The 13,622-nt window shown below is 36.7% G+C and overlaps 2 protein-coding genes across 2 annotated transcripts; both read right to left on the bottom strand.

Moving 5' to 3' along the window:
* Positions 1-6,888: 6,888 nt before the first annotated feature.
* LOC141827028 (uncharacterized) lies at positions 6,889-8,188 on the bottom strand. The gene is made up of 6 exons (XM_074714312.1): positions 8,180-8,188; positions 7,809-8,101; positions 7,601-7,727; positions 7,230-7,514; positions 7,055-7,156; positions 6,889-6,948 (listed from the first exon to the last, which is right to left on the bottom strand). Exons 1-6 carry the CDS (start codon positions 8,186-8,188, stop codon positions 6,889-6,891), a joined length of 876 nt encoding a protein of 291 aa, XP_074570413.1.
* A 185-nt stretch (positions 8,189-8,373) lies between these two features.
* LOC141828602 (uncharacterized) lies at positions 8,374-12,073 on the bottom strand. The gene is given in 5 exon segments (XM_074716054.1): positions 8,374-9,099; positions 9,170-9,257; positions 9,335-9,646; positions 9,724-11,329; positions 11,332-12,073. Coding segments are annotated over 5 exon segments (3,474 nt in total).
* Between the last annotated feature and the right edge of the window lie 1,549 nt (positions 12,074-13,622).

Below are 13,622 nucleotides of genomic sequence, written 5' to 3'. Positions count from 1 at the left end.
ATCTCTAAAATTAATTGGACAAAACTTTGATATTTGAATTATCAAAAATAAACAATGAATAAGTTGATAATTTAGGCTTTGATATGTGTAAATTTTAGTAGGGCTCTCCAACAATTTAACGTAAAGAATATTTTCTTTATAGAAGAAATAGAGAGAGATCTCACTTTTACGCTAACAACATAAACCCTAATGAAGATTGCAAGTGTTAGAATCGATGGAATCAAAATATCTCCACAATGGTATGATATTGTCCATTTTGGACCTAAGCCCTCATGACTTTGTTCTTGGGTTCTCCCCAAAAGACCTCATACTAATGGAGATATTTTCCATCCTTTTAACTACATGATCTTTTCCATGTACTTTAGATGTGGGACTATATTTGCACCCTTGCAACCCAACAATCCCCCCTCAAACAAAGGACCACAGACCCCCTCAAAGTCGTTTTTGATGTCTGAATCCTCGACCCACCAGGACTTTTTGTCCCTCGGTCCACCCGATCTACTAGGACTTCCCACCTAACCGCAGCTAGGACTTTTTGCCCCTCGGTCCACCCGACCTACTAGGACTTCTCACCTGGTGTCTGGTCCTCTTGATTCAAATACGGGAGCATCCACTTCCTTTGTTTAAGGTTCAAACCACATGGTTAGATATGGATCATGGCTCATCCGGCGGTTAGTCCGGTGAAGAGTGGTCTCGCTCTGATACCACTTGTTAGAACCGGTGGAATCAAAATATCTCCGCAATAGTATGATATTGTCCACTTTGGGTCTAAGTCTTTATGACTTTGTTCTTGGGCTCCCCCCAAAAGGCTTCATACTAATGGAGATACTTTTCATCCTTTTAACCCCATGATCTTTTCCATGTACTTTAGATGTGAGACTATGTTTACATCCTTGTAATCCAACAACAAGCTCAAGAAAATATTGTATGGTTTAAATAAATTACAAATGGATTTTAGTTAATTTAGTGATAAGGCATTAAATTATTAGTATTATAATAGATAGGCTACCAATTAATATTAAGTTTTATTTTTTTTTACAAAAAAAATTAAACATGGAAAACATGTGTTAATTTTAATGTCACATACGCGTACTTTACCAGCCTCTTAGCCATATTCAAAGGAAACCAAGACTTCAACTTTCAATGAACAGGATTTGAAATGGACAGTGAAGGAAGGCTTATGGTTCAAAATTAAGCTAGCGAGCGAGGACATTAATTAAAAACAGTCATTTTTTCAAAGATAATGACAATTACTTTATTCCACACCTTACGAAAAGTTCACAAAAGAAATTTGTACAAGGCAAATTTACTCATGCTACTCGTTGTCATTTTCCTAGTGTGATTGCACCAAATATCATGATGAAAACATGCTCAAATTTAAGTTCATATTGTGACAAAGAGATAAATTTCGGTGTTGGGACCGGAGCGAGTTAGAGAAGAGTGTATAGTTTTGATTGCATTGAATTGATTGCTACCACGCGCTATCTTTCTACTTTACTAAAATTATTGAGATGACAGATTCCACTTTTATTGAAATGAATACAAGAGGGATATTTTATGATTTTCAAGACTATTACGCCATGATAAAATGGGAGATGACCTTCCTAAGTAAAGATGGGAAAAATTTTATGATGTTAGATTGCCCATTAAAATTCATCTGTACTTTTTTATTTATCTCGTGGTCGATGAAAAATTTTCATAAAATCAATCAAATTATAAAAATAGGATAACTTGATTATAAAAAAAAATTGGATGTTTTGTGCATATGCATCCTAAGAAAAAAAATTGTTTGTAAACTGAACTTCAAATCCAAAAGAGGAAGATGATAAAGAATTAGATCAGAAATAATTTATGATTAAATAAATAAATAACATATCCAAAACTAAAGGTAGATATGAGCTCAATAATTAATAGGGAAATTAATTATTGATTAAATTTATCTCAATTTAATTGGTTGCGAAATGCATAATTTACAACGAAGAACATGTTTTGTGATGTGACACCGTCAAATTATGAAACGTGTAAAAGAAGGGAGATTGAGACTTTGCAACATAAAATTTTAAAAGAAAAGAAAATTGCTAACATAATAATAATTCAATGATGAAAAGACGTATCTTCTTTGTTGTGACCGTCCATCAAATAATATTAATTAAATATTTTTAAATATATATGAAAATTTTAGTTGTGAAAACCCGAGAACGTGAGGCCAGTGGCTAATGGGAGAAATTAGACTTGCATTTTAAAATGAGGTAATTATTTTTCATCCGATTTGATTTAAAAAATCACAAAATGAGCCGTGGATGAATTTATAAATCCATCTATACATTAGATAAACAAAAGGGAAAAAATTATTCATTCGGTAAATTTTCATCATGAAATATAATTTTTATTTCTATATATCGTTCCAAATAAATAGAGAAATTATAAATAAAATAAAATAAAATAAAAGCTATTTGAAGTCGGCATCTGCGAGGGTGGCTTGCAAGTACTTCAAAACAAAAGTTGTCGATTGATCAGTCAACTTAAACGGTGTTTTATTAAATTCTTTCTAAAAAATGTGGTACATGATTTTGTAATATCTACCAACAATAAAAATAAAACTTTAAATTTTTTTAAAAAATAGTCATCCATCATTCACGTGTACATTTTCCATTCAAATAAACTACATCCAACCAAGTCATTTTCTTCCCAATTGTGGATATGAATAAAGATGTTGTGAAATCTTGATTCAGTTCCTAGCAAAAGTTATATATGGGTACGTGTCGATTTGTATGCAGACTGAATTAAAGAAAACATGCTTATTGAGAAGGATTTTAATCTAAATTTTTAGGGTGCATTTAGTTTAGGATTATTATTGATAATCTTATTTGTTCAAGGTTTTCATAAATATTTTTTTAAGGCACGGTACCACTACGTTGATGATAAAAGTCTATTGTATAAGTTGAACCAAATAACATTAGGTTGATAGGCTCCCGCAAGTATACGGTTGTCGTCAAGTAATAAAAAGATATCGAACCACAGGGACTGTGTATTAGCTATAGTGATGTCACTAAGATAGTTATCTAGACTCGGAGGGAAACGGATTGGTTGAGGATTTGGTTGTGTGTGTGAGAGAAAGAGAGATTGGCTTGGGGTTTATGGGTGAGATGGATAAGTTTAGGACTTCGGTTTCACATCAATGCTAGGTGATATCCCTAATTCATGTTTGTTCCCTTACTCTCAATGTTCACCACCTTGTAGGGATTCTAACCAAAATACCAACTCGACCTCGTCAGGCTTTGTTGGCAATTGACCTTAGAGTCCTATGTTGTGGCCCTCTAGTAAAGGTGCGTTAGAAAGCCCAGTTTAAGGCTTTCCTCCTGTCACGAGGCGTCCCGGTATACGATCCAACGCCTACCCTCTGTCACAGAGTACCCTGTTAAGGACCTTGTCCCAGTGGCCATCAACCATTAGATATCCCTTATGGGAGTTTACCACTATGTAGGAATCACCTCGGAAGGTCCGGTTAAGGCTTTCCTCCTGTCACGAGGCGCCCCGGGTATACGATCCTAGGATCTCCCTACAAAGTAATCTACCCCTCATAATCATGCATATGCGCTCACACAAACATTTCATCAAACACATTCAAGGCACATGATACATGAAACAAATGTAAACATCTCATTGAATAGGGAAAATGACATAAACTAGTTCATACATCACCATCATTACATAGATGTTCATCCTACATCCTAAACTCAAGGATCTACTCCATTACAAGAAGATTACAACAAGTATACATAATAAACATCATCCACCAAAGAGGGGAAGACTTATCTTTGAAGCGTGAGCATCCTCTTGAAGATCTTCTTGCTCCGGTGTAGGATGGATCGGTGGAGATGAATGGCGAGGTGGACCGGCGAAGGATGGAGCGTTTAGGGCCTCCCCTAGAGAGGGGGAGGCGCCGCCGCCAAGCCAAGACCAAGGGTTTTGGAGAATGACCCAAGATAACCCAAGATTGGGTTTGTTTCCACCTTTTATACTCACCCAAAACTGCCCAGATTGTCCCTGGTTTACAAGGCTCCGCCTCAATGGGTTTTTCACCTAGTAAACCCGGTTTTCTTCAATTGGACCCTGAACCAAAGTTGTAGAGCATTGAATTATCTTCAATTTGGGTGGTGGACCGACCCATAACTCCATCTGAGCCGAAAGTTATGTTGGTTCGAAGTTTGGTCTGCAGTTTGGGCAGAGCACCCAGCGTGGCCGCGATCAGGAGGCACGGCCGTGCCATTTAGCACGGCCTAGAGCAGTCATCGTTCTGTTCACCCTGAAGCAAAGTTGTAGATCTTGAAGTTAGCTCCATTTTGAGGGGTGGCACGGCCCGTGGTTCAATCGGAGCTGAAAGTTATGCCCGTTTTACTTTAAGTCTGCAGAACTGTCCAGATTGATAGGTAGACACGCCCGTGTACTTTCCCGTCACACGGCCGTGCCTAGGAGGCACGGCCATGTGCAGCCGCTGCTCTGTTGCCAGGCACGCCCGTGCCTATGAGGCACGGTCTCAGAAGGTCGCGGCTCTGTTGGAAGGCACGCCCGTGCCTGTGAGGCACGGTCTCACAAGGTCGCGTCTCTGTTGAGAGGCACGGCCGTGCCTGTGAGGCACGGCCAAAGCTGGATCAGCCTGAAGAAGTGGGCACGGCCGTGCCTGATAGGCACGACCCTTGCTGTCGTCGCTCTGTTGGAGGGACACGGCCGTGTCTAGGCCGTGGGTATGTGAGGCACGGCCGTGCCTGGTAGGCACGGCCGTGTTCTGCCTTGTTTCTTCTTCTCCTCCATTTCTTCGTGTTTGCTACATAAGAGACTCACCCGTGACAGCGAGCACGGCCAGTGCGAGCCTCTTTTCTCCACTATTTGCTCCACCATCAATAATGCATCGTTTTGGCTCTAAATCACATCCTGTTAAGCAAAATATACAAAAAGCAGATCTCCAAGCAAAAGAGTAGAAATATGCAATATAAAAGAATAAGGTGTGACAAAGTGTAGCATATGCAATGAATCACAAGTAGATGAGCGTTAAAACAAGGCTAGAAATACTATATGATCTACGCTCATCAATCACAACAAAAAAAACAGCTTTTTGCGACGAAATTTGCGACGAAATTTGTAAAAAAATTCGTTGCAAAAAATTTTGCAACGAAATTTGCGACGAAAATATTTCGTTGCTATAAAATCGTCGCAGATATTCTGCGACGAAAAATTTGTGTTTGTCGCAAAAATCTGCGACGAAAAAGGCTATTCGTCGCAGAATTCGTCGCCAATTGGCGACGAATATTAGTTCGTCGCCAATTGGCGACGAACACAATTCGTCGCCAATTGGCGACGAAAATCAGTGTTCGTCGCCAATTGGCGACGAATAACTTATTCGTCGCCAATTGGCGACGAATTGTGTTCGTCGCCAATTGGCGACGAATTGTGTAATATTCGTTGCCAATTGGCGACGAATTGTTCGTCGTCGCCAATTGGCGACGAATTATATTCGTCGCCAATTGGCGACGAATCGAGTTCGTCGCCAATTGGCGACGAACTGTGAATCGTCGCCAATTGGCGACGAACAAAATTCGTCGCCAATTGGCGACGAATGACTGATTCGTCGCCAATTGGCGACGAATTCTGCGACGAAAAGCTTTTTCGTTGGAAAAATCGATATACAGTAAGTTACGATATAATTGCAACGAACACTGTTTCGTCGCAAATTTCGTCGCCAATTGGCGACGAAATTGGTTTTCGTCGCAAAATTCGTTGCAAAATAAAAAAAAAATTAACAGCAGCAGTTTATTTTTCCCTGTTTCCTGTAATACATTTAATATCGATCCAATCGGATCGATTTACAAATACATTTAACCTGTAACAATTCACATAACAATCAAAACAAGTATATATATCAAATCCATACAATCTAAACATCATAAACAATACAAACTCATCCATACAATCCACATAACAATCCATACAAAAATCATAAACAATCCAAACATCCATACAAACTCCATAACAATCCATACCATTCAAACATCATATATAAAATCCATAACAAGTCAAACAAAAATCCATAAGCAATCCTGTATTACAAAATCCATAACAAGTCTAACCAAATCCATAACAAGTCTAACCAAATCCATACAAAGTCAAAGTATCAGAAAAATCCAACTAATCCATACAAAGTCTAAACAAATCAGATGAGATATGAATAAAAGATAGGAAGAAGATCATCGTGGTCCCCCAGAAACTCTACTGGATTCTTCATCACTATCTTTTATTCGCCTGCATAAAAAAAAAAAACATACATAAAGTAATATCATTCAGATGCAATATAAACTAAAACCTATAAATTAAATATGTAAACGATTACCTTTTTTTTTTGATTTGTTTACAAAAACCACCTGTTAAAGAAATTAAATAGTATTAGTAACAATATAAAAATTATTAACTTACAGGTCTAATCAACTACCAAATAACTAAAATAATAATTATAAGAAATTCATACGCAAAAAACTCATGAAGTATCACCACCATCGTCACTGGCGTCATCGTGGTCGTCGTCGTCGTCGTCGTCGTCACCAAGAAGAGATTGCAACTGAAAATGTTGCAAGATGCGAGATTGTTGTCTTTGCAATTTTTTAATTTCATTATCTCTTTTTTTCATTTCTTCATCTCTTCTTAACATTTCTTGATCTCTTTGTTCTAATAACCCTTTCAAATGGGTTACCTCCTCAGTCAAACTATGAATCTGTGATGTGACAACAGGGGAGGTGGTGGAAGAGGTACCAGCAACTTTATAGGTTCTGCTCAAAGAACCCATACCCAAAATCCTTCCACCCCCTTTGCATCCCCCACTCGCCTCCAACCACAGACTCAATTCATTACCAACTGAGGGCTCAGATCCCTCAGAACTACCAGCTGAAGATCGCTGTGCTAACTCAAGCTCACAATATTTATCCTGTATTATCAAAAGAAATATTAATATGTTATAATATTTTAGAAATTAAACACATAAATATATAAGAATATATATTAAAACCTTCATTGCTTTAGCTCGGTCTCCGCTCCAACTCTTGTCTTTTTTCTGGAACGTGCGAGTGAAAGTATCGATAACATTTGGATCTCGACCCAATTCCTTAGCCTAAAAATATATTGTTAGCAATTATAAACATTGATATGAAATAAATTTAAATAGGAACAGTTGAAAGAAATACCAATCTACGCGCATGCTCATCAATATTGATTGAGCCCCCCGCATACGTCGCAGATGAAGCACCAGTATTATAAGCTTGATTAAGCTTATTCTGGTCACTTATCTTTTTAATGTCATCTGTCTTCCAAGCCTTAGAAATCTTCACCCAATTTTCATCGGTTATCATTGCAGGTTTTTTATTTCTGCTTTTGGCATGATGCAGGGTATGCCGGATGTGATCACCGCATTTTTTCCTAAAAATGCGGCAAATCTCGGCTTCATCGTTCGGCTCCCACGTAAACGCCCGCTGAAAGTAAAAATAATAAATTTATTAACTATTATACAATAATATCATATATATATATATATATATATATAAATAAATTATTTTACCTTAAATTCGCTCCACCACATCTCCTTTACGGCATTAGGAGTGCTTCTGAAATTCATATACTCCCCTCGCCAATGATTGTTCACGATTCGATTAATATCGTGAACAATCCGTACAGGATCAGTAAAACTACATGGCACACAATTAAATAAATAATGTTACATAATTATCAAACTATAATTGAAAATGTAAAAATTTAAAAATACTTACGAATCACCGAGTGGCGATATATGGACTCGTGTAACTGCAACGGGGGGGCCGGTCGAAGGACCTGCTATGGCTCCTGTGGAAGGTCCTGCAGCTGCACCGGAAGGCGAGGGAGCTGCACTGGAAGGCGAGGGAGCGACACCGGAAGGCGAGGGAGCTGCACCGAGGTCCTGAGCGGCACCGGAAGGCGAGGGAGCTGCACCGGAAGGTGAGAGAGCTGCACCGGACGGTGAGAGGGCCGCATCAGGAGGAGAGGGGGATGCACCAGGAGTACTACTACGTCTACCACGTCGTGACTGTCAATAAATTGATTATGAAACATATTAGGAAAGATACAATACTTATTGACATAATTAAAATGATTAAAAACTTACCGGAAGCATGATGTAAAATCGTATCCAATCTCAATATACCAACAAGTCAGGAGAAATGATCTATAAGAATAAAATGTACAGTTAAATTATTGTAAAGAAATCTATAAAAATTTACATATTAGGAAGAAATATATATACTTACAATAATGCATGATCTAAATGTTAAAAAGAAATTTAATCTAACTTACTCAACATTAATTATCATCATCGTCGTCGTCTTCATCCTCATCGTCTTCTTCATCCTCATCGTCGTCATCGTCGACATCCTCGTCGTCATCGTCATCGTCGTCCTCATCGTCATCCTCATTTTGATGAATTTCACTTATATCTATGGGTATCACTACTCCGCTGGGATCTCGTAATGTAGGGATATGATATTCATTGGTTTGAAATGTATTTACCACTTCGTCTTGTTGATATGCGTTCTCTTGCCAACGTTCTTCAATTTTTGACCTTGCTTTTGTTTTACAAACAGCCCACCAATCAATTTTGTCTCGTTTCATACTTGGATATGAAGCATAGAATACTTGAATTGCTTGTTGTGCCAAGACAAATGGTTCATATCTCTTATAAAATCTCTTATGATTAATTTCAACCAAATTGTACTGTGGATGCACCTTCATCCCTCTGACAGGGTCAAACCAACGACACAAAAATAAAACAACTTTAAGTTCTGGACCTGGGTATTCCACCTCTATAATTTCATCCAATAACCCATAAAAATCATTACTTGCAGCTCCATCTGAGGCGGATTGAACACAAACACCGCTATTCATTGTTGCCTTGGCCATTCCATATTCCTGAGTATGAAAATTATATCCGTTTATGAAATATACCGGCCAAGTCCGTACCATTGCTTTTGGACCCCATGAAAGATTAAACAATAATTCAGAGTCAATGTGAGCTTGATTACCCTGAATCTAAAAACGAAATGGAAAATTAATTAGCGACGAAATAAATGCTGACCAAATATAAAGTTTTTATACTTACATAGGTTTTGAACCATGGTGCAAATTCTTTATCACAGAAGTTATTAAACTCTTGTGTTGTCATTCCTGAATATAAATTCTGGAAAATCCTATTAAACAACAATAATTAAAACAAAAATTATTTACAACCGAATTTACAATTAACAAAATATATATATATACTCACTCAAAATATGGGTTGACTTCTGGACAATTCAGTAAAATATATGTGTGGGCTGCGATCCATTCTTGATCAGTTAAGTATCTTTCTTTACATGCCCCACTTGGCCTCCCAAGGTAATTAAAAATTGAAACTGATATCAAATTGGGATCAATGGGTCCTTCTTCATTTCTCCCCGCTCTTTGTCTTTTGCTTCGGACGTGAGGCTCAAAATAATATGATGCAAACGTGGTTACTTCCTCCACAATATATGCATTAACAATAGACGCTTCAACATGTGCCTTATTTTTCACTTTTTTCTTCAAATGATACAGAAATCTGTTTGTAATAAACCCAAAGTATATTAGACATTAATATATATGAAACAACAAAGTATATAAATAAGTCATGTTTACCTTTCAAAGGGATACATCCATCGAAAATGTACAGGACCTCCAACTTTGGCTTCATAAGGCAAGTGAACTAATAGATGCTCCATCGAATCAAAAAATGAAGGTGGAAAGATCCTTTCCAAATTACACAAAATTATTGGGATTTCTCGCTCTAATTTCTTGTGTGATACTTTCAAAACAGTTGAGCAAATATCATGAAGAAACATACTTAATTCTGTAATAACACCCCATACAAAATTTGGTAAGAGCTCCTTAAAAGCAATAGGAATGAGCCTTTCCATAAAAATATGACAATCATGACTTTTCAAACCAATCAATTTGCATTCCTTCATATCGACACATCTTCCAAGATTAGAGACATAACCATCAGGAAATTTCAAAGCTTTAACCCATTCACAAAGAACACGTCTCTCGTCTCTATTCAATGAATACACTGCCTTTGGCTTTGGTCCCCTACTATTTTCATCAACAGCAAGTGTAGGTCTTTTACAAATAAGTCCCATATCTTTTCTGGCATTCAAATTATCTTTTGTTTTCCCAGGGATATCCATTACTGTATTAATCAGATTATCAAACACATTCTTCTCAATATGCATTACATCAAGGTTGTGATGAATCAAATGACTGTACCAATATGGTAATTGCCAAAAGATACTCTGTTTAGTCCATTTATGAGTACTTCCATATTCATAAGGGGTACCATGTGGGTCTTCAATCACAGATGAAATATTATGCACTCTCCACCAAAGCTGTTCACCTGTTAATCTCAATGGAGGGGGTGTTCTCTCAGTTTTATTCTTCGTGAATTCATCTTTGTTTCTTCTGAAATTATGATTTTGTGGTAAAAATTGTCTGTGACAGTCAAAATAACTTGCCTTCTTCCCATGTTTCAATCTAATTGATTTTGATCTCTCCATACATATTGGGCATCCTAAAAGGCCAGCGGTACTCCATCCTGATAGCATACCATAAGCAGGAAAATCATTTATGGTCCAAAGAAGTACAGCCTTCATTGTAAACATCTTGCCAGTCTGTACATCATAAGTAGGGCAACCTTCATCCCATAATTGTTTCAACTCTGAAATCAATGGTTGCATATAAACATCTATTAACTTCTTCGGATTTTTTGGACCAGGCACAACCAATGTTAAAAACATATGTGGTGTTTTCATGCACATTCCAGGTGGAAGATTATACGGAGTTACAATAATTGGCCAACAAGAATAATTTCTTCCTGATTTACCAAATGGAGCAAATCCATCAGCACAAAGACCTAACCGAATGTTTCGTATTTCCTTTGCAAATTCAGGATGTGTTCTATCAAAATTTTTCCACTGAAGTCCATCTGATGGATGACACATTAAACCCTCTTCTGTTTGATGAGTTGCATGCCAGGTCATGTGTTCAGCAGTGACTTTTGATGCATAAAGTCTTTGTAGCCTAGGCGTCAAAGGCAAATAAAACAACTGAGTGTATGCTTTACGTCGTTGTTGACTCCTTCTGGTAGGTTTGTATCGATCTTGATTACAGAATTTACAAATTTCTGCATTTTCATCATCACCCCAATATAGCATACAACCCTCTCTGCAAACATCAATTCTTTCAACTGACCTAAGTCTTTGACGAGTTTTTTCATATCATAATAATCATTGGGCATTATGTGATCACGTGGCAGTGCCTCCCCCATAACTTGAACAAAATCATTAAAACAATCTTCAGACACATTATGTTCTGCTTTGACATTCAACAATCTTGCTGTAACAGATAATTTACTGTGATTGTCACAACCAGGCCACAATGGTTCATCTGCAGCACTCAACATTTCCTGCCATTTCAGATATGTTTCATTATTCAAATTTTCTTCAACTGCTGGTATTTGTGTCTGATTCAACGGTGTTGCATAAGCATAAGAAGTAAACATTTGAGATTCCATTTGAGGAAAACTTGAACTTGGACCGCTTGATTCAGGAAATAAATTCTGACCCCCAGCATCACTTACCATCCTCTGATATGGATTTAATTGATCTATATAATAACTCTGAGCTCCCATGCCTGAGTATTGTATATTTTGTCCATAATCTTCATCTGATATGAACGGTTCACCGTGAGAAGTCCAATTATAGTAATTGGGGGTGAAACCAAATCTACAAAGATGTTCTTGTACTTTATTACTTGGTAAAAATTTGCCATTGTGACACTTTCTGCATGGACATCTTATCTTATCTCCATCCATAAAATCGAACTGATTTGTTGCAAACTCAATAAATTGTTCTAATCCCGCAATAAATTCATCGGTTAATCCTCGACGTTCAGGTAAATTCTTGTTATACATCCAACTTCGTGTTTTCTGCATTTTTCCTGAATCCACAATTTCCAACACATTAATAAATCATCAATAATTACAGTATTAGAATTTAGAATTCGAAGTATAAAGAAAGGGTCTATGGTTTAGAGTTTAGGTTTTTAGAGTTTAGATTTTAGGTTTTAGGGTTTACGGTTTAAGCTTTTAGGGTTTAGGGTTTAGGGTTTAGGGTTTAGGTTAAGGGTTTAGGGGGTTTTAGGGGGGTTTTAGGGTTTTAGGGATTTATGGGTTAGGGTTTTAGGGTTTTAGGGTTTTAGGGTTTAGGGTTTAGGGGGTTTAGGGATTTAGGGTTTAGAGGGGTTTAGTGGTTTAGGGGTTTAGGGTTTTATGATTTAGGGTTTTGGGTTTAGGGTTAACGAGTTTAGGGAGTTAGGGTTTATAGGTTGAGGGTTTACGATTTTAGGGTTTATGATTTACGGTTTAGTGGTTTAGGGTTTACGGTTGAGTGGTTTAGAGTTTAGGGTTTAGGGTTACGTTTTAGGGTTTATGGTTTAAAGTTTACGGTTTAGTGGTTTAGGGTTTACGGTTTAGTGGTTTAGAGTTTAGAGTTTAGGACCACCGGATTTTGGATTTATCTGGCAGGCTATGACTTGATCTATTTAACTATAGTGATCGAAAGTTACATGGCATTTTTTATTCCAAAATAAAAAATGCCATGTAATTTCGACCACTATAGTTAAATAGAAAAGGTGTTAATCATGGACACCTCAAAGTAGACCTGCAAAATCAAATGATAAAAATTTATGATTCGAGAGTTGTGGATTTAAAGAGACACAATATATGCATTAAAAGTCATACAAAACATATCATAATTAAACTCTATAACAATCATAAAATATATAAGACAATCATGGTAAATGCTTTTAACAATAACAAAATTAGACTTACAGATTTGGCATGTCATTACTTGATCTATTTAACCACAGCGATAGAAAACTACATGACATTTTTTTCCTTAGCAAAATAATCAATCTCATGTAACTCCTATCACTATAGTTAAATAGAAAATGTAGATACTCAAAATAGAGGGATGATTATTCCTAGCTAACATCCTACACAAAATTTAAAGTTGTTAATTTTCATGGCATGTGAATTTCGATATGAAGGTCTTCAATAAGAAGGTATTCACCGATATATATGATTAATTTACAATCAATAAGAAGGTCTTCCTAAATCTATTTAAGTGCAAACAAACATGTGGATTTCGATGAAGTTAATCACCAAGTATAACTTTAAATCTTAACTACAAATTGGCTAGCCCAAACTATTATACACAAATTGGCTAAAATTTCACCTTCGTAAACAAATAGTTAAGTTCCAAATATTTGTTATCTAATACAAACTAAGATTACATTCATGGTAATACATCGTAGTAATCATGTTTATATATATATCAATTAACAATAACTAAATTATACTTACAACAGATGAAAGCAGAGATGCAGGAGTAGGCTGGAATTCACGAAACGTGTAAACCTGCAAAAACAATATTATTCAAAATGTATTAAACACTAAATTCACATCATGTATCTTAACAATT

The sequence above is a fragment of the Curcuma longa genome, chromosome 4, assembly GCF_044706935.1.
Source record: "Curcuma longa cultivar G26 ecotype Majalengka, Jawa Barat chromosome 4, ITB_CL_G26_1.1, whole genome shotgun sequence".
Classification (NCBI taxonomy): Eukaryota; Viridiplantae; Streptophyta; class Magnoliopsida; order Zingiberales; family Zingiberaceae; genus Curcuma; species Curcuma longa.
This window is presented reverse-complemented; position numbering and strand designations above follow the sequence as displayed.